This window comes from Harpia harpyja, chromosome 13 (assembly GCF_026419915.1).
Source record: "Harpia harpyja isolate bHarHar1 chromosome 13, bHarHar1 primary haplotype, whole genome shotgun sequence".
NCBI classification, from domain to species: Eukaryota; Metazoa; Chordata; class Aves; order Accipitriformes; family Accipitridae; genus Harpia; species Harpia harpyja.
In genome coordinates, this window is record NC_068952.1 from 39227689 (window position 1) to 39249174 (window position 21486).

Below are 21486 nucleotides of genomic sequence, written 5' to 3' on the forward strand. Positions count from 1 at the left end.
GATGGCGTTTCCACCTACACAAGTAATTAAGATTCAATAAGGCTGCTGTTAATGTATGCTGTTAAATTAGCTGCTCAGCATTAGAACCTTATTACCTTAATTTAAAGTATTACCGGTTTCTTATTTCCCCCGGTCCTGATCTCTGCCATGCAGCAATCACGGCATGGTCCGAGGGCTCAGTCTGCAGCAAGGTGCTAACGCACCGCCCGTGTCAGCCATGCATTACCTTTTCCATCCTTCCCCGTGTTGTGGCACGAATGTATGTGGTTTCTGACGCCTCTTGGCTTAATAAAGGAAACGGGAGCTATGGACAGAGGGTTTGACTATGACACCATTGCTGCTGCATCAAGAATAAATTCAGTAAGGAGAGCATCCATAAGCATATTTGCTATTTGATTTTTGTTCCGTGCCACATCATGACACATAAAAATATAGGTGACTAAATGCTTCTGCTTTATCACTTGCTTGGTGTTTTCAAGTACTCACCTGAATATTTTTGAAATATTTTTTAAAGAAGATGTTTAACTTCATGTTGGGCCAAATTTCTAGGTGAGAGATGTATGAGATGTTTGAGAAAAGTGGGACTGTTAGTATAGCTAGTGGGGGTTTTTTTGAACTTCAAACAAGTGATTTTTTGGGAGTCTGTAGGTACAGCTGGGGAATGGTAAGTGTGTATATAGCCTATGTAGTTAATTATGGTAAGCATAAACTGATCAGATTTGAGAATGCCATACATTACTTGTTCTAAATGAATTGTTTTAGCAATTTCTGCAAAGAAATAATACTGTAGAAAGTCAAAAGAGACTATTACATGGTACATTAAAACTGTTCCTAAAGAGCGCAGCAGCCTGTGCTAAGAATCCCACAACTCTGGTATTTTTAAGCGCAGCCCTTCAATTAAGCTTGAAACGGTCTGTTCAGATCTTCATGGAAGTGAATCAGTGCAAAGCAGAAACACGACCGCAGAGACTCTAAAATTTGCAATTCTCTTTTTTTCTAGGAGGACAGGACAGAAATTACTTTAGCATCAATGGTTTACTGAAATGCCGATGTACGTGTAATGTCAGTGATGCTAATGCAGTCTGTGATGCCAAGGGAATTATTAGGATGTTAAAATACAAAAGAGAGGAGGAGAGAAGAAACCACTCTCTGACACTCAGCATAGTAAGGGAGACAACAGAATCAGGGTCTGGAAACACTTAGATCTGCGTTTATATGCTTAATTCATGTCAGGCTTTGCCCTACATACCAGGAGTAAGAGCCCTCAGATTGCTTGCTCTCTCAGGGATGTCCAGAAGGGAAACAGGCATTTAATGTACGTTCAGCTGCACTCTGTTCCCTTCTGCAATATCTGGTTTTGTTGTTGCCGTAGCTCCTAAAAGAGGCTTCTCATTTCTTCCACAAAAAAATAGATTTCGAACGCAGCTAGTGGTCCTTCTCTTGGCCCAGGTCACTTCCTTATGGATGGAGAAAGAAATAAAAAAAAAAAGAGAGAGAGAAAGAAACAAATGAAATCTGCTTTTGCAGCTTTTGCAAGTGCGGAGGAACTTCCCTGGCAGCATCGTGTTCTTCTGTGATTGCAAAAGTCATTGAGGAATGTTTTGGGTGAAAAGCTGTCTAGAAGGCAAAATAGAACATTAGTGTGTAAATAATTACTTGATCTATAATGTGCTAGGCAGGCTAATACCCTCTCCAGAGGGAAAGAGGAGTGCACCCAGGGCACTAAGAATAAATGCTTCTGAAATGGACCAAACTCTGCATTTTTCCAGGAAATCTAAACTGACACGAATCAAAAATAATATCAGCCATTTTCAGCAGCCACTGGGCAGCACACTCTCTTGGGAAAAGGCCTTTTCTCCTTCACCTCTAATTCTGATTGCTGCCTGTCTCCTGGGTCCCTATTTTTAGATTTTCAGCTTTTCAGAGGTGACAAAGTCTTGATTTCCTTGTCCTGCTGAGAACTGAAAATACTCTCAGCCTTAAGTCATTAAATTATAATTCTGAGATGCAAGCTGTTAAATGAGGAAGAAATAATTTCCTATTTAGTACAATAAATAGTGTTGAGAACAGCGGTTTTTGTGTCTCTCTGGGTATCTCAGGTGGCTGTTTTTCTCAGGCCACTCTGTACAGAGGTTGCATCTGTAACCCTGGAATTCTTCCTTAATCCTGACCTTCTTCCCCCTTCCCCGAGACCCACCCAGGACAATTCACTTTATTAAAAGGTCTGAAATAATATGGAGTGGAAAGGAAGGTACAGGAAGAAAAGCCGTAATAACTGTCCCAGTCTGAGTATCAATTCCAGTAAAAAACTGAACTTTGGTAGCAACGTAAAAGCTATTATAATGTTTAAATGAGCAATTTTTATTGTATCCATAAATCATCTCCTGTCTCTTGCTTTTTTTAACCTTATGTGACAATTAGTTGAGCACGGTTTGGAGATATTTCTGTGTTGCATACAGAGAAGAGTGGCTCTTCTCTTATTATCATGCTCTCGTCGGCAGTGCCTGCCATTATAATCCTGCTAAGTCTCCTGTTCGTGTTCTGTGCATGCACACTCTTCAGGTGAATAAATGTCTTGTCTGCAGTGGATGTCTCAGAGGTGTGAAGTTTGAGCTTAGCTGAATAAGCAAAACACAGGCTGATATCGTTGGGTTTAGTTCTTCAGCTCGGATGTTTTCTAGTGAACGTGCCGAGAGACTGTTTCTGTGACTTTGCTTATAAATCGCTTTGCAGCTTCTGTTTGAGATATGCATGAATCTGCTTAATTGCCCGGGTTTTTTTCTTCCCTGCAATCTGTGCCCAGTGGCAGAGCAGTGAATTAGGAGAGCAATGCTGTTTAAACCCAGGCTCCTCAGGGGGTGGGGGGGTCTTTTCCGTGGGTCCGGTGGCCCCTTCCGAGGGTACAGCTTTTGCCCTTCCGTGACCCGGGGAGCAGGATGGGCTGCAGTCCCCATTTCTGTTGCTCTGGGGACGTTTGCGTGGTTTGGTTCAGTGCTGCGGATACCATTTGTCTCCTTTTTCCCTGCGTATAACCTGTGTGCTTCTCTGGAGCTCAGCACAGTCTCCTGCCCTGCCTGCTGCTGCCTTAACTTGCTCAGCCAACTGCACTGCTGCACTTAGATCATGTTCTCTGCAATGTATATCGCAATAAAATAAAATGCGGTATATTTACTTAGAAAATCACTTGTAACTGTGGCAATCAAGCAAACAATGAAATGGAAAGTAGCAGAGGCAGCTAAGAGATTTGTTAGAAGGTAAAACAACCCCAAACAAAACAAAACCAACCCCCCAGAGCCCCCACAACACAAATTTCATAATGTTTCTACTGTGAACCCACTGAGATGTTATTTCGAGTTCAGTGGTACTCAGTTGGCCAGCAGCAAAAGCAACAGCTTTATAAATAGTTGTTTGTTATTGTATCTGTGAAGGGCTAAAATTAGCAAAGCAAGGGCTGCTTTGCGGTCAGGGGCTGTAGACAGGTATTGCAGCCAAGAGTAAATCCGTCAGGCAAATGAGCTCCTGGCTTCCAGCTTTTGGATGGCCACCTGGTACCCGCGCCAGGCTTCCAGCTCTGACCTTCAGACGAAGGCTGCCGACTCACTGGCTCTGGGACATCAGCGGCTGTGTTCGGCAAACACGGCCATTCACTTCCATGGATAAATCAGAGCGGATCCCTTTGGGGGAAAATCAAGTTCCTAAGTGATCTGGCTCCTAAATACACTAATGAGGGATTGCCCTGAATTGTGATCGCTACCAAAAAACCGGAGGAATAAGTGGGGCCTCGTGTGCTCATTAGTCTGAGTGTAATGATGCTTCGTGAGAAAGTCACAAGAGAGGGATGCCGGCGCTGACGAACTGTGGGGACCGCGGTCTCCAGGAGGGATTTGCCTTTGAACCCTGCTTTGTTCTGCTCGGTCTGTGCCTCTTAAAAATATTTCTTTAGGCTTCACTAATGCTTGGATACCCTGGCCTGGAAAAGTAAATAGATGGGTTACTGTAAAGAGAAATGTCTGGGAAACTGGAAATGAAATTTGAGATCTGAGTACCTTCTAATTAATTAGAAGTTTGCTGGGGGCAAGGGCTAATGCTTTTTTTTTGCTTTTCTCCCCCCTTTCTTCAGCCATTTTCACTCATTTGTACTTTCCAGCTGCCATTTTGATTCTGAATAGTCTCTAGCCCAGGCATGCAGATGTTTTTCCTCCCGGTGCAGCCCTGAGCTTGCCCTCAGCCTACACCGAAATGCACAGCCAGTGCACAATTAATGACTCTGGGTTTTCTTCGCAGGCCTGAAGCGCAGCTACACGTGCAACATCTGCAACGTCACCCTGAATTCGATAGAGCAGTACCACGCGCACCTGAAGGGCTCCAAACATCAGACCAAGTGGGTATCTTCGTGCTTTTCCCGGTGGCCTCCTGTCTGTCTGTGTCTGCCTAATGAATATATATAAAATAATGCTTTACGCTCCGATAACCCTCTCATCTGAGGAGCTCTGGGTGTTTTGCAAACACAGATACGGGAGGCACCTCCAGCTTGAGAAACGCAGGGCTAAGCCCAGATGGGATTCCCGGAGTCCCACCGAAGCGGAGAGTGCCGTTTGCTCTTAATTTCCTGCCAGTCACAGCATGCCCCAGTGAAACCTGCTGTCAGCTCCTCGTGCTTTCCACGCAGCCTGCTGTGTTTTGCTGCTGGAGGTTTGTCCCGGTTTCCTGGGTTTCTGCCTGCAGACTCTGGGATTCCTGCAGGCTCGGCTGGGGCTGGGGAGTCGTGAGCCTGCAGATGTCCCGGGGACGGGGGCTCCTGCCCGGAGAGGTGTGTTAAGGGGATGTCCTGCTTTCCTGAACATCTTCCTTCTCTCCTGCAGACCTCTCCTCTAGCCCCCCTTCTCAGGACCCCCCCCCCCATGGCTATCGTTCTGCACGTCCTCAGGAACGCCCCTTGTCCTCAGCTTGTCCTTCAGAGGTTATGGGCTTTTGGGCACGAGCGCTCCTTACTTCTGCTTGAGACAACCCCGTGTGCATTTACAGCACAGAGTACCTTATAGCTTTGCACATCTCTTCCCCGTGTCCTCAGCCGGGTTATAGGTTTGCTGTCCCTCCCCACTGAAACGTGTCAGAGGATGCTGGGGAACCCAAATATCTGCTCATCCTCTCCTCAAACTGAGCAGTGCCTGCTGGTCTGGGATGGGTGAAGAAGAAACGGGCAGCAGTGACCCAAGACGTTAACGATGTCTGGTCCTGATGCCACGAGCCTTCGTGCTTAGTGATACCAAGTTTGCAGCATCTTTCATGTGTTAAACCTCAGAGGAGACACTGGGAGTGTAATGGGATTAGGTGTTTCCAAGTGAAAATGTTTATGCTGTGATTTAGAGCAGTTATGTATTACCCAACTTTGAGACTTGGAGGGAGTCTGCTCTGTCAATTAGTAGAAATTATTAAAATGAAGTGATAAAGATACATGGTACCAGAGAGTAGATTAATGAAATAATCTCTCTTAATACACTTACATGTGAGCTTTGGGAACCGTTTCAGGCTGAAGCACTCAGGACTGCCCAGATTAGAAGAGGGATATAAAAGGTGTCATTACTTACTGAAATACTTCAGGTAGCTTTACGGGCAGTCTGAAAGATGAGGCAGGATGATCAGAACCAGCAATAAGTACTAATGTCTAATTTTGCGTAAGCTACCAAAGGATAAATGCAGACCTTCCCCAGCTGATGTTAGACCTTCAAAGATTCCCGGTATTATTAACATTAGCTCTACCCTATTTATTCACGGAGCATTTGACTGTCTTCCAAACGCTACCCTTCCTGGACCTCAGCGTGGAGTCATATTCAGGATCTCAATTAGCAGAAGGAACTGATGGTATCAGACTTTCTGATGAGGTGGTGTTCTCCCTCGCCCTCTTTGCAAAGGATGGGTGAAGTGGAAGGAGAGGCAGTTGTTGAGTGGCCGCGGTGATCCAGCACACCTCCCAGTCTAGATGGTTTGTGGAGAAGAGGGCTGGGGTCAGGCAAGCGAGACGTGGTTTTAGGCTGTGCCACAAGCAATCTGGGACCTTCAGTAAGTCCTTTACTGCCTCCATCTCCCTTTCTTTTTTAGCATGCCTAACTGACGGCGCGTCCCTGCTCCTCCAGGTTACGTGCGCAGTGTGCGGGACAGCGCAGGCGGGATTGGTGTCCGTACCCAGTGCAATAAATTCCCACTGCTGGAAAATAGAGCTGACAGCTCTTCCCGTCGGAAACCTGGAATGAGAGCAGCTGTGATGTGCTGCCTGGGCACAGAGCTGTAATTTATCCTTCCCCTGCCAGTCCTTCTGAGTTTGTATTATTATTGCTGTTGTTGCCGCTGGTATTATTGCAAAGGATAAAGGAGTTCATTTCAAATCAGAGCAGCCTCATGGATGGGAAATAGAGATGTGCAGAAAAGATGCGCTACTTCTTTTTGGTGTCGAGAGGGTGCCTCACATCCTCTGTTTTATACCCACAGCCTTCTGCTTTTGTTGTTCAATCACCTGCAATTAGCAGAGTGTCATCTCCACACTTAGACAGTTCTGCAGAAAGATAATTCCTTCTGCATCTATTGCTTTCCCAAATGTTTTCTTCCAACTTACTCTGACAAAAATTGCAAAGACTAAGGATCTTTCTGCTTCATCTCTTGTTCTGTAGCTGGAGTAGGAGCCTAATAGGGAGAGCATTCACTGCAGAGCTCGGGATTGAAGGGAGTATCTGGGTAAAGAATCAGCAGGAGTTGAGACAATAATTCACATTTGTTTATTGCTGCCCATCGGGAAGAAGACCCTCAACTCCCCGACTGAGCGTGCGTGGCAGGAGGCCAGGCTGTAGGATGGGGAAACCGGGGATCCCATTCTGTGGCAGGAGGGATTGCTGCTGTTCAGCAGAAAAACCTCCCGCAGTTGCTCAAACTCACAAGAACAACTCTTCCAGAGCAGAAACGCTGGGGAACCAGGGGGGTGGAGATAAAGCAGCAGGATATAGACAAATACTGTCCTGAACACACGGGGCGGTCGGGAAGGAAGCAGCACACGGTGCGGAGAAGGCTGGCTTTGGTTTACGGAGGCTCCCGGTGTCCCAGCCCATCTCACTGGGACACCAGCAAGCCAAATGACATTGCACTATTTTAGTGTCAAGGCTTGGTGGAAGTCACAGCCATTCCCAGAGCTTTCCAGAGCTCTGAAAGCACATGAATTATTGATAGGAAGGCCCATTTCGCTTTCATCTCGGTGAGGATCAAGCCAGCCTGTGCAGGGAACACCAGAGTGGCACAGAGGCCTGCAGGACTCCCACTTTTTTTTTTTTAAGGACCTTCCTCTTCTGCAAATTAATATTCTTATCAGTCTTTCTAAATTTAGTTTCTTATCATTTATTCATAATGACTTAAATCTGGTCCCAAGAGATTTTCATGGGTATTCAGTACAAGAGGAAACAAAGTAATAAATTCAAAAGAAAGTATGCCACAAATGTAATAATGGAATGCCAATTAGAGACGTTCGTCTGACCAATTTCTATGGGAAATTGCTCTGATTATTCTATTTCCTCCATCCATTGTTCATTCTTACACAATTTTCTTTGAGGCTAAGTATCCGAGCACAGCAGAGATCTCTCCAGCGCCTATAGGAAAGTGCAGAAGCATGGGAGACAATAGATTGGCAGCTTGGGTTTGGGCACAACAAAAGCTCTTCCCACCCCGTAATTAGTACGTAACCAGATTTTACTCTCCCCGTTTAAAGCTGCTTTTGCAGCTTCATTGTCCTCTATATGGGACTGAGGGAATGAGTTACCCATATCTTTTATCCTGAATCAGTTCTTCCCCCATAGTCTAAGGGGTCTGTTAAATCTGGCTGGACCCAGAGATGCAGCCCCAGAATGAGTCAGGGGGGTCTCACGACCGTAGTTCTTCTATTTGCCACGTACGCAGAGGTGACCTTGTACACGGTGTTTGTACAGAGCCGGCGGCACAGGTTGGGCACTTGTAATAATAGCAGGTAGCAAAAGAATTCAGGAAGGTAAAGCAGTTCATAGACCTCATGTTCCTGACTACAGAAATCATCTACAGCGCAAAGACAAAGAAATCTTCATCTCTAGTGCTGTAAATGAACACATTGTGAAAAGTTATTCTACATGGTGTCTTGACTGTTGTATGAGTGACTGAAGGTACGCGTGCCCTCAGCTCAGCCCTGTTTCCAAGGCAAAGGGATGTGCAGGGCAGCAGAAACACAACAGATTTTGACAGGGCTGCACCTATGTTTTTGTAGCTTTCTACAAGCAATTACCTCTTCTATGCAAAGAAAGTTAATTTTGAAATCCGGACCTGGTACTTCTGCTGAAGTGCAGAGCACGGCTGGGTCATCGCAGCCCTTTGGGTCTCAAGTGTGGGGTGAAGCAAACGTAAATGGGCTCTGCGTTGGGGTGCCAGGTAAGGGAGCCAGCCCTCCTGCGTACCTCCTGCGTACCTTGGCGAGTATTTTGCCCGCCGGTTTTTGCTGTTCTCATTATTGTTGGTTAGTGTCAAGACTGTCCTCTTCCTTATAACTCGGTCTGAAGCCAGTGGATTGCAGTTGCCAAGGCAACAAAACATTTTATGTAGCTGTCACACTTCATATAATTAAAAAAATAGGGGGGGCGGGGAGCAGTTTGTAAAGGAAAGGGATTTTGCTCTGGGACAGGTTAGCAGGGAAGGTGATTGCAGGCTGGAGGCTGGTAGCACCCAAAAAATAGTAGGTAGGCGAGTCTTCTGAAAAGCTGCTTTAGGAGAGAAGAACTTTTATGAGGAATGAGTCAAGTTGTGGATATTTATTACAGTTCTTGAGAGCTCTCCAGAGAGCAGCACACAACTGAGCCGCTGCTAGAGTTGCTTTAAATAACCCTCTATATAGCAGCCCTTGAACTACTGCTTAGCAGCCCATGTTATTTGGACCTCCATCGCTTCTCAACGCGGGCGCTAATGGTGCTGGAGCTCCATTAACAAAGCAGGAATTCAAGGCTGCGTACCCTGCAGCTGACCTGGTCTTCCTTTGGGGGTGTCTGGCAGGGAGAGCTTAGCTCTTTGCTTACAGGAATTTCAGGGGCTCACCTGAATGCTTCTGATTGGATTTGTTTGACCAGAAGATGGGAAAATGGGGGGTTGGGAGGAAAGCTGAAAGTGTCTTGGCTGCTATTTTTGGTGTTGAATAAAAGATGCAGGAGGAGGTAGCTAATATTGAGCTAGTCCTTATCCCTCTGGCCAATGAATATGCAAAGCAAGATAATGTCTACTAGCTCCCATTTTTTTCTTCAGGGTGCATGTACTTTAAGCCGTATTTTTGAAAAGAAAGGAAAAATGCATCCTTATTTTATCCTATCATAAAGTCAGGAATTGGGGTGAGAGTCAGATACGGGAGAATATTTCTTTTAAGGCATCACAAATCTGGCATCCAGTCTGTTTATGTCAGGGGTCAGGCAGTGTTCGTCTTAGCTCTGATGGCACTGTGCATTCACACAGAGCAGCTGAGCGAGGACTGCTTTTAAATGTGCTAGGAAAGTAGACCTTCAGCTCGGGGCTCTGATAAGCGACGCTGGTGGCCGCGTGCACACGCGCCGGCCCAGAAAAAGGTTTTGAAATGTGGCTGGACTCTGGAACATCTGCGGCGGGGAGGAGCACTAAACCTTTAATTAGGGATTTATGAACTGTGTAGAGATGATTGAGTCATTGTTTGACTTGCTTTCCAGAAATAGATGTGGTTTTTTTTAATCTCCCCTTCTCCCTTCCTCCTCCCTGCGACGAGCAGAAGAGCAGCAGAATGACCAGCAAGGTGCAAGGCAGGCGGCGGTGCCGGTGCCCGCTTCGGCTGGACCGTGGTCAGCACCAGCAGCTCTGTTTCTATGGGGACCAGTGGCAGCCGAAACACCGGCTCCTGAGGAGCTGCAGGAAGGAGGGCACATTATCTCCGAAATTTTGGGAGAGAATCACGTGCCAGCCTTGCTCCTTACTGCTTGCCATAGGCTGCAAGAAACAAAACTTCCCTCTTTTCCTGGTTTGTGTAAACTGTAAAGGTGAAAAATCACTGCTAAAAGTGATTTGCAACAAACAACAGAGAATTAAAGTCCCGGATAGTTGTGGAAGAAGCCAGAGGATATTCAAATTCTGGAGTCAAAGAAACGCTTGTGTGGAATATTAACTTAGGGCTTTGCAAAAAGCACTTCCCTCCTTTAATTAGCACGCACGGGCAGTGGGACTGGGCACAGGGTGCTGTGTTCATCACTGCATCCAGGAGAAGAGAGCTGTGTTTGGGGACGATGCATCGGAGAGCCCAGTTCCAGGTCTGAAGTAGCTCCTGAGGGGCTTGCGGATGAAAGGACCAAAGATGCTGTTGGCAGAGTACCAGAGCTCAGACCCACATTTGATGTAAGTGCCATCTCTGGGCTGGTTGCAAATATATCAAATGCTATAATAATGTGCCGGATAGCGAGAGCTGTGAGCTGTCCTCCACCGTTCTGGCTGTCAGCGACTGGAGGCTGAGATCCAGCCCTAGTAATTAAGAGTCTGACTATATTGAGTATAATGATTCCCACTTCCATAAAGAAGATTTTTATCTTCTTGCCTTTATTTTGTCTCTTTGATCAACCAGACCTCTCTGCCACATCTAGAGCTCACAAATGTATTGTGGGGCTTTATAACCACTCATTTACACATTCATAGATGCTAATACATGTCTAGGTTTCCCTTTCAGACTCATGCTTTCTGATTAATTTTAGGATTTTTGCAGAGAGGGGACCCAATCCTGCAGCTATCGTTAGGGTAAGATCAATTCAACCTACCAAAGGAGCGCAGTATCCAGTCAAAATGAATTCCTAGGGGTTGAGAATGGTCATTTCTAGTTTGGAAGGTGTGCTTCGAAGACCTTTCTGCACAGCCCTTCACCTAGTCATTGGGTTGCACCCCGTGAAAGCCCAGACGATTAATGGCCTGCTGAGGAGCAAATGACAGTAGGCTCGGTGCCTGTGCATTTTTTTTCCCTTTTTTTTCAGATTGAGAACACAGATGTCTAATTGGAATAGGGTATTTATTAACATAAGCCGCTTGGCTATTCAGAAATCAGAGCTAATCAAAATATTGTAAATATCGTGCCTGGAGAAATGTCACCCTTCACCATGATTGCATTTCCATATTTTTTCCAATCTATTTAAGAAAGTGTAAACAAGTATTTACAGCCTGTTGGGACCGAAACACGTTCCCGGTTGCGGTATCTGACGTAGCAAACGTGCACGCAGGAGGAGCGCCGGCCGTTCCCCGGGTGCTGCGGATGCGGGTCCCGGGCGTTCGCTCGCCGGGGGGGTGCTCTGCCTCTGCAGCTGTCCCTGCTCTGGGGGCTTTGGGTGTTTATTACATGCTGAAAAGCAGGAGACAGAACTAGAGGAAGGCTTTGGTGGTTCCTGGACTGACTTCGTTTGTGTCAGACTTTATGCAAAATGTTATTTCTGTTTCCCCTGGGCTTTTCCAGCCCCGTCCCTGGTGCTGCGAGGCTGAGCTCCCTCCTGTGCATCCTCACCCAGAATGAATGAACTCTTTGATATAAGATTTCCAATAAATTTCAGGAAATTATAGTAAATACTTGAGTGGTACCGTGTACTTTACAACCAAGCCAAATGATTTTTTTCTTACCTTGACGACAGCAACTTTTGTCGGTAGATGTAACAATTTCCACGTGCTTTCTGTAACATATAGTGGCTGATGCCTAAAATATAAAGAAGCCTTTAGACTGATAATAACTCCAGAAGATGAATAGTTATAAAAGGTAGATGGAATTGAAAGGCATTTTAATTTGTCATTATTTCGGTTCCAGAGAGCAGATGAGTAATTACACTGCCTATGAAGAGAGAGTGTGTAATACTTTCTCTCATTATAGGATTACATTTTCTCCCTTCCCTTTTAATGTAAGTGAAAATAAAGCTATCTCTGATATCTTCTGTTTTGATCATAATTTGAAAGCCCCAGAATGGCTCGTGCAACTTTGTTTCGTGGTGTCGGGTGTACAGATTAATTATTTTAACGCAACGCATAAACAGCGGGCTGATTTCTCAGAGCGTAAACCTGAGATCTCCAACGCTTGCTGAATGAGAGATTCCTCATTGGCCAAAACCGCGTTGGGTCACGACCAAGGCAAGTTTTGCAGGGTTGGGTAGGCTCTTTGCTGGGGCTGCCTGGGCCAGGATGGGGACAGACGCGTGGGCAGACCTCGGGAGGTGCACAGAAACCAGCTCTGAAGCAGGAATGGCAGGGCGGGGAGTGACTTCTGCTCCGTGTCTGTCTTGCAGCCTGAAGAACCAGTAGTAGTTTGTCAGTCGAGACAAAGAAAACCACCAAGGCTTCTTCTGCGGAGAGGAGCTGGTCAGCGAGGAGAGGATGCTTTCTTGGACAATGATCCTGTGTGGATTCGATAATTAACATGTAACTAACCTTCGCTTTGGACAAATACATGGATTTTTTTTTTTAATTTTGTGGTGAGTTAAAATATTTCAATGGATTTTTTTACCCTTTCAAGATAATATTTATTCAGCACAGAGTCTAGAGTATGATAACTATCCTGTAAATACAGCACTTAATCATCACTCATCTTCAGAGACAGAGGAAACAAATACTTTTTCATATTTATTCTTAGATTTCTCCCAAGAGTATGAAATTATTCTATTACATTATCCATGATAGTGATGTAATCAGTCTTCAATCAGAAATAAACATACTTTCTTCACCTTCTCCAGCATGGTTTGTGTCAACACATAAAGAGCAGCAAAAAATGAATCACGGGGATTGTATGACGGATGAATTTTTTCCTTTCCTCTTTGTCTTCAGAGAAACAAATGGTTCACTGAGCAAAGAAAACTAAAACGAAAGCGTAAAATCCTTTTCCTGCCAGTAGGATTCCTACAGGCTAGACGGAAGCCGTTCGCTTTATCGACTTTGCTGATGCAAACCCAAAGCCAGACCTCGCTCTGCCCACCGGCCGTTCCTGGGAGCAGGCAGCCCTCCGGGAGACCTGCGGGAAGGACGGTGGGACCGGACCGGCGGCAACGCCTGAACTTGCCGGGCCATCGCGCGCGGGCAGCACGCCGGCTGCGAGCGCGTCGCCCGCGCGCCCGCCGGGAGACGGTGGAGAGGCGGCGTGCGGAGGCTGGTTTCAGGACACCGAGGCTGACTGTCATGCGTTCCCTGAGCTGCCCTCGCCGTGCGGCCGGCTCTGGGCTGGAAGCCACGGCCCCGCGGTAGGGCGAGCCCTCGCCGGCGTCTGGGCGTTACCGGCGCTGCCGCACCGGTGAGTTTTGCGCTGGGGCAAAAATCCTCCGTGCCCCGGCAGACCTCCGCCGAGGCACCGGCCGGCACCAGGCAGCCTCCCCAGCCGCTCGCCGTCAGAGCCCGGCGCTGCCGAGCCGCGGGTCTCCCGCCGAGCTCCGGCGTTTCCCTGCCAGGCGGGCAGAGGGTTTGGACCGAATGGCTCTCCCTGCAGCGGAAAAGCCTGTAAGTTGCAGCCATGTTCGCGCTGGGAGAGCCGAAGCGTTCAGCTGGGTCAGGTCTGCAGGGAACGTTAGGAGCTGGATGGGTTGGAGACCCTCCGGGTGCTGGGTGTCTCTGGCAGCCCCTCCAGCCGGGGTCCCACCGCCCATGCAGGACCCCCGGCCGACAGCTCTGCAGCCAGGGGCCCCGTGGCAGGGGCTGCGGCTCGGGGGGTCCTTGCTCGCAGGGAGGAAAAAATTCAAAGGATTCGAAGGGAGAAAAAAATCGACCGAAAACCAGCCTTAACTGTCCAAAAGGAACGCTGTTTGTGCAGACCCCAGCCGGATCCCAGTCTGCAGCATTTTGGTGCTCGTCTATAGGGAAGGTGTTTATTCCTCACTGGCTTTGGGGGGAGCAGAAAAAAAAGTAATTCTATCCACTGGGAAGAGGGAGCTCGCAAGGATTTTAGTTTTTCTGCTGCAGTCAGCACAAAGAGACCAGGTTTCTTACCTAACCCGCTGCAATGCAAAGAGCTGCAATAAACATGATCCAGTTTCACGTAGGTACTACGAGCAATGCAAAACAAACCTCGCTGTGCCCTGTTACACAAACTCGGTGAGTGCACTTTGCATGCAGAGAACCTGTCTTGTGAATGCTGCTGGAGATTAAGCACCACCTTTTTAAAGAGCAATCTGGTTGTTTTATGTATGTGTAGTAGCACAATTCTTCTGAGACTGTGGCCATTTTCCTGCTTCTGCATCTCTGAAATAACAGGCTTTGACGTTTCCTTTTTGTGCACACTCGGCTAGAGGCTCTCTTGTGTCTTTGGAAGGGAGCAGTGATGTGTATGGATCCATCAGTTCATTTGCCAGGAATCCCAGCAAGGTGCAAATTCACTTCTCCAGCATCTCAAGGAAGAGCAGTGACCTGCTGCTACTGGCTCTGCATCGGGGAAAGTTAATTTAATCCACAGCTCACCACCGTGGCCTGCAGGTTTGTGAATTTTCTGCCAAGTTAACAAATCGTACATAGATGATTAATCTGTGTCCTCCATCCGCTTCTCTGCACCTTAATAAACCAAAGCAAAGCAAAGCTCTGCATTTTGGTATTGAGTAGCGCTCTGTGCTTCAGATGAGAGATGTTTGGGCACGTCACTTGGAAAACTGCAGTTGTGATGCAAATGTCATTTATATGTTCATAGAATTATTACTATTATTGTATATTTGTAATATGGTAGCCCATAAGATATAAAGCTCTGTAGCAGAGGATGCTGTAGGCACTGCTCGGTAACCTTAATCTGTCTCACTTTGAGGGAAGCAACACCCAAAGGGTTTGTACGGCAGACCAGTCTGGACTGGCAGATGTGCATGTGAAATCAAGGCAGCTTCACTGTAAGCCTATGCTGAACCATATTTTGGGGAAAGGCAATATTTCAAGTCATTAAGTCGCAGGCAGCACATGCTAAGAAGTAATTGTCCTGAAGCCAGTGCTGGTACCTGTAGGACTCCGTCAGTACAAGCCATTCTACTTGTAAATGAGCCCGTGGGATGAAGTGGGAGCAGGCTTTTTGTGGAGGGGACCTTGTGATGCCAGAGGAAGAAAAATAGTCTTAATCTGCTGCTGACAGGGTTCTGTTTTTCATATCTTTCCCTACTGTGGGAAGAAGTTCATCTTCTGAGGCTGGCTGGAGCGGAGCATGGGCTGCAGGCAGCTGCAGGGCGTTCCTGCTGCAGCTCTGTGACACATGCCGCAGGGAGCAGTGCCACGGAAAGCTGCTTTGGCTTTTCTTCACGATGATAATATTGTGTAACTGGCTTCTTAATTACCATCTCATCTGGGACACTGAAATCCCTCACTACCTCACTGCTAGGGTCACCCTTTTAGTGAAAACAAACCTATTTTTGTCAGTGGAAATAATTCTTTTACCTTGCAAAGGCAATTAAAGCCCAAACTGAACAGATTTATTTTTAAAAGACTCTTTCCAAATCTTCAGGAGAGAAGGGAAATAATTCTCCTAAATAAGGAAGAAGATCAATAATAAACGTTGCTCCGCGGAAACCCATGTTATGTTGCCTGCCAGCAGCAAAGACTAAATAGACCCCTTCTAGTCTAAGGAGAAATGAGACTCCTGGGATTTGGGTTTGGTGGTTTTTTGCCGTAACATATGAAATCTGTTGGCAAATATACTTAATAGGCAATGTTCAGTGCTTTATCTTCATTTGGCATTTAATCAAAGGGACATGCTACATCTTTATAATAGCTGGGCTAATTGACTTGACAGAACAGAGCAATCCAATTGGTCATCTTCATATTTGGTGAAATGAATATGAATATCATCATGTGTGACGACAGAGGTTACAGGCAATGTGGGGCAAAGTCCCTGACTTGTACACTTGAGCTGTGACAGGTAGGAGACAGCCACAAAACTCACATTGAATTTTAAAGTTTGCCCAACTGTCTTTATCTGCTTTGAAAATCCTTCCTGTTGCATTTTGTTTGTGCTTAGTTTAGTTTAGCTGAAGTGGCGTAGGGAAAGAGAGAGAAGCACCAGACCTACTCGAAGTTAGCACTTAATGCTTTTAAAACTCTCCCCGCTCATGTGTGTGGCGAGCAATGGCAGTTTGTGGCCCAGGGGACACCTACAGAGCTTTGGCCACGTAACACGTGACAGCAGCGGGCACAGACTCCGACCGGTGCTGAGGTTTGTTTCAAATAGATGTACAGGATGCTGTTACATACTTGAAAAATATTTTCTGCTTGCAAAAGGGACAAATGAAGTAAGCTACAAATGATTCTAGCGTACAGTCTGTCTGGAAGTGATTTTTCCCTTCACCTTGCTCCCTTGTATTGCTGGGGGGAGAGTGGGAACCCACGGAGCTGATCACAAAACCTTGTCCCTTCAGTGCTCTCGCCTCTTCTTCACTCACTCCTGACGATTTCATGTTACGTATTTAAGAAATATTTTTTATGGAAGTGGGGTAACTTGTGTGCCTCTCTTTGCATATGCTCACATATGCAATACTTGCATTGTTTTATGTATACGACATTGCAGTTGTGTTCGGAGGCTCCTGCGCCTACAGCTTTCTCCTGTTCGAAAGCTCATGGCAGAGGGGAGGTGCCTGCAAAATGGAGTTATCCCCTGCACTGTGCTCCAGGTCTGTGCTTCGCAGTGCACCAGCCAGCAGCATCTCATTTCCTCTGCCTTGCTAAGGGGATCTAAACAGAGAGAAGGAACCGAGTCGGAAGAGAGACCTTTGCTTTTCCACATCCCGGAGGCTGCCTGGAGCTCCGCTCATTGGGAGCATCGGCCCCGGCTGGGCTGCGGGGTGTGCTTGTGCCTTCGGTCTTGAGAAGGGAAGGGTCAGATGCACTGCAGAATCTAATTGTTTACTCGCTGGGGACGGTAAAAGATACTGAAGAAGCTCTATATGATTAATTTGTGCTCTTGCATTAATGCCTTTCATGTGTGGAGGAGAATGGGTTGTTCACAGATGAGTAAGCATCTCCTTAGGTTTCATAGCTGTGGGGCTGTTTCATTTATTGTGGTTTGGGTAGTAACGTAAGACGCCAGTGTTTCTGAAGCTAAACTGCCTTTTTACAGAGAGAATGATTTACAGAAATAGGGCACATCATTCTTGCATGTGCAGCCTGACTTTTTCGAGCCTCCTTCCCCCCAAATTCTTCCTTTCTGCAGCCTGTGTGTGCCTTCCTGCAAGCTGCACCCAGGGTGCTGCAGAGGCGATTTTGTCAGGAGAGAAAAAAAAAATAATCTTCTAACTTGTGTGCTCAAGTAATCACTACAAGCTAATTGCAGCAAATTAATTACAGCACAAACACAATTTCTTTCCCTAGGCAGGTGTGTAGACAGCTCTGATGCTGCTGCAGTGAGCTGGGTTGAACTCAGCCTCCGATACCCAGCCCGTACAAGTCTGTTTGCCCTTCTCCCCTGGCTGTCCTGCTTGGCCTGGTGTTGGTGGCTTGCTTGGTCTAAGAGAATGACCAAAGACAGAGGACATCCCCCCGCTCTGTCCTGTTTCGAACTGGAGTAACTAGAGCAGCACAATATTTGCATTTGTTGCCAATATTGTCCTGGTCCAGTCAATCAGGCTTTGGTCCCTAAATCCTTCTGATCTCTTGCTTTTCCTAAGTTCATTAGGCCTTCAAAGCAAGACATAAAAAGACAAATCTCCTAGTGGTAAGTCAGTGATCCCTGCAGAAATGCCTCCAGATTGCATGCTCTTCTCTGATGTTGAGATTGGTACACAACCCCGGGCTTAAATGCTGGGAGCAGATATATTAGACATCTTTGAAAATGGATGCAGTGCAACCATTGCATGCCCCAAGGTTACTTTAAATTGAAGGGTGAAAACATTTGCATATATTTTTTTCATTTAAAAAAAACCCAAAACGTACTCTGCATTTTTGATGCAGAACACCTATACGTTACAGAATTTAATTTTGTCCGTTCTGGCCAAATGTTTTCCCAGCTTAAAATTCCATGCAAGATATTCTGTAAAGAAAGTAAATCTCAATAATTAAGTGTCAATCTGGTTGTGTCTTGCCACACACACACTTCTAAGGAGCAGCGCTAACTGGAATACTGCCGGCACTGGGAGACAGCTGGAAATGTGATTATCAACACCAAAACTGTAATCTTTTAGACATGTTTCATTAGGGTTTGTGCATACTAATACAGTTCTTCAGGCTCTGGCGCAAATACATTAGGTTATGTTTTGGGCGGCAAGATGCTAACTTTCTGTAGTATCCTATGCTCAGACATAATACAGAACAAATAATGCATGTTTTTTAACTGGCTGCTTGTGTCAAGGCAATAGAGCTCTATGGCAACAGTGTGTAAAGTAACTCTATCGTGAGACATGCTACTTAATACAAAGAAATTAATCATGGGAGAAGAATGCTCCTAGTACGTAAGTGGTACTTTCTTTGTTAAGTTCCTATTGCATCAACTTAATTAGCAAGTCCTGACCTTTAAAAGCACCTTCCATAATCTTCAAATTATGTATGTGGAAGTCTGCATTCCTCCTTCTGGCTGTGCTAGCAGCTTTCTGCACTTGTCTGGATTCGTCTGAACTCCTCAAGCATGTGACCGTTAACTGAAAGTCCTCTCCCCACAGTGAGAAGCTATTGGAAATCTCCAGATCTGTTGCAGGTCTGCAAGATAGGGAGGACCCAATTTGGTGGTTAAACATTCAGGATCTCGAGAGAGAGAGAAAGCAAATATCTATTAACATTGCAAAGTGTTCCCTAATTAAATTACTGCACTGAGCTCAATTGCAAGACTTTAGGATAAATTTTCTAGTCTAATTTCTATTTCCACTGTCAGAATAGGGATGATGGAGCTGGTCCTGTTGACCCAGTGATGTTTATCTTCACTAAGTGTGTTCTCCTGGCTTTAAGGAGCTGGGTTGGGAGACAGCTGCAGAACTCTTAAGCCAGAGCAATGTATTGCACTTTTATACCGCTTTCTTACATATTACTTGTACCCTAAGTCACAGGAGATCTAAAGCAAACTCTATAAAATTCCTTCTCTATATCATATCCTCATTTTCCCAGCACCTTTGTGCATCTCGTAATCCTGCCAGTGCTACTAAAAATCATCTCTGAGTGCAGCTAGCTTGTACTCTTGCCAGGACCTCATTTCATATCCTTCAACAGAGGGGTTGCAGATTGGGGTTTTGCTAAAGGCATGGGGCAGAACGTGAGCAGCTGATGCTGAACAGTTATCCTGGACATCTCTCCGTGATGGTCTTGTCCACTTTCCCCCCCCTTTGGCGTGGTGACCGCAGATGCCAAGCCTTAGAAGTAGCATTAATCCCATACCATCTTTGACGGGGCTGTTATCACACACCGTCTTGTGCAGGAGCATGTTTAATGTCATCAGTACAACGTGCTTGTGAGAGCCCTAAATGCACCAGGGTCCTCAATCACCCCAGCCAGCCTCACCTGGTCCCCCCCACGCATCCCCAGCCCATTGGTCCTGGAGCTGCATTTAAGCTCCATCTGTCCCCCCAGTCCTTCCTCGAGCCGACTACTGGGAGCTGCAAGAGCCAGGCTGCTCCCCGGGAAAGACGAGGAGCGAGCTGCAGGTACCCAGCTGCGCAGGAGGGATGGCATCGTCACCGGCAGAGCAGGTACCAGGCAGGGCTGACGGCTGTGGCAGGTCCTGCCAGCAGGACCTGAGCTTAAATGCAGAGCTGAGTGGATTTTTATCAGTCTCTGTAAGAAGCCTGGACGGGAGGACTCTTGTTTGCAGATACTGTCCTGGAGGTTTTGCTTATGCTGGTGCAGCAGGGATGGTAACAGCTCGCTCGCCTCGATGGTGTAGGCTGGGTTTGCCATGCCAGTGCTTGAAAGGGAGCAGTTTAAGCAGCATCCCCTCTGTGGCCACTGCTCGCTAATCGAGCCTTGTAGCGTGCTCTTGGGTCTTTCACAATAGCCTTTGTCTAATATGTTTTTAATCAGTGTGTGCATTTCAGTTTGCATATTAATAGCAAGGAGTTGTTATTATATGCTGCTGGTGATGAGATGGTTGTCAAGCTCATCTTTCCAGTCCGAGGAAAGAAAGAAACTGCATCTATTGTATAAAAAATGAAATTGCAGAAAACACATGTTTGGCATCTACCATTCTCTGCCTCTATCTTTCTTTATCGCTGTCTTTATTTTCCTCTTAATAGCTCTCATGGATGGATTCATTAATCTTTTTTTTTTCCTTAGAACAAGGATCATTTAACACGAGAGTAAGACAGGATTTCGTGCCTGTTGTGACAGCTCCAAGCTAGCCTAAATATCACATTTTTGCTGGGTGCTTTTGAGTTGTAAAATGGCAAAAGGTTGACCCAGTCTAGGAGTCCATTTATTGCAGCTGACTCCAGCAGAATAATTAAAATGCCAGTAATGAACTGCTCACTCTCCAGGTTTTGGCATTTCACAGCTGCCGTAGGTGTTGGCTTCATCAGCCCAGTGCCAGTGACCGGGACGCAGCAGCGGAGCCGTCTCCCACGGTCCATACGGCAGCAGCGGTGCCCAGGGGCATAGACGGGGGGGGGGGGGGGGCAGATGGAGCACGGCACTGTGCAGCACCAAGGCGTGCAGGGAGGAGCACGACAAGCGAGGGCTCGTGAAATGGCCCAGAACAAGCCCCGAGTACAAATTCCTTATGCTGACAGCGTTTTCTACACCTTGGCTTTGTAAGACCACAGAAGGAGCGATGCTCTTGTCCTAGGTCCTCGGGCTGAGGAAAGGGGCAATGTTTTGATGTGGGACTAGGTGACTTAGGAGCTGAGCTCCATGGGCTTCCAACTCGCATCCCCCGCTGTCTGTGCTTAATCTGAAATCACCCCCGGCTTTTCTGCAGATCACAGCACGAGGAGGTTGTTTATCTTGTCTTCTTTCTGCTTTTCCTATCCCCTTCCTTGGCTGTTCCCTGCTGTTGCAGATGCACAGACTTTCAGCACAGCCACTTCCCAGGGCTCTCCCTGCTTTCAGCTTCGGGAGGTGATTTTCTGTGCTCTGGTTTTGCGCTCCACCTTCCCTCCTCCGTGTCTCAGCAGGAAAATGGTCTGGAGGCAAAAAGCCAAGACTGAAAGGAGAGAGATGAAAAGAGAAATTAAAGAAATGGGAAACGGGGGGGGGAAAAAAATCCAGAAGAAAAAGCACATCCCCACCAGCCTGGCTCCACTAATTGCTGTCATAGCTCCCCACCGGAGAAGGGGCTGGAGGAGAAGCAAACCCTGTTGGCCCGCGAGGGTGGGTGCTAGGGTGGGTGCTGGGGAGCGTGCCGAGTGCTGCTGAGGAGATGGGAGCTGCTTTAAGTCAAGTTCAGGTTTAGCATCACTAAATTTTAAGCGTGCTGACCTAATCTGGGATCAAAGGACACAGACAGTAAAGGGCGTTTGGAAGGTTTGGAAGGGAGAACAGGGAGATCTATATATTTTTTTCTCCACTCTCCTCTGCCAACAAAGCTGCCCTTGCTGATCCTGA

The 21486-nt window shown here is 46.7% G+C and overlaps 1 protein-coding gene across 2 annotated transcripts in view; it reads left to right on the top strand.

Moving 5' to 3' along the window:
- ZMAT4 (zinc finger matrin-type 4) overlaps window positions 1-12750 on the top strand; it is a 69581-nt gene extending 56831 nt beyond the window's left edge. For both annotated transcript variants that reach the window (XM_052805843.1, XM_052805844.1), the window contains 2 exons: window positions 4285-4381; window positions 12312-12750. In XM_052805843.1, coding sequence (XP_052661803.1) covers window positions 4285-4381; window positions 12312-12327 — 113 coding nt within the window. In that variant the 3' untranslated portion in view covers window positions 12328-12750. The remainder of the gene's footprint in view (window positions 1-4284; window positions 4382-12311) is intronic.
- The last annotated feature ends 8736 nt before the right edge of the window (window positions 12751-21486 follow it).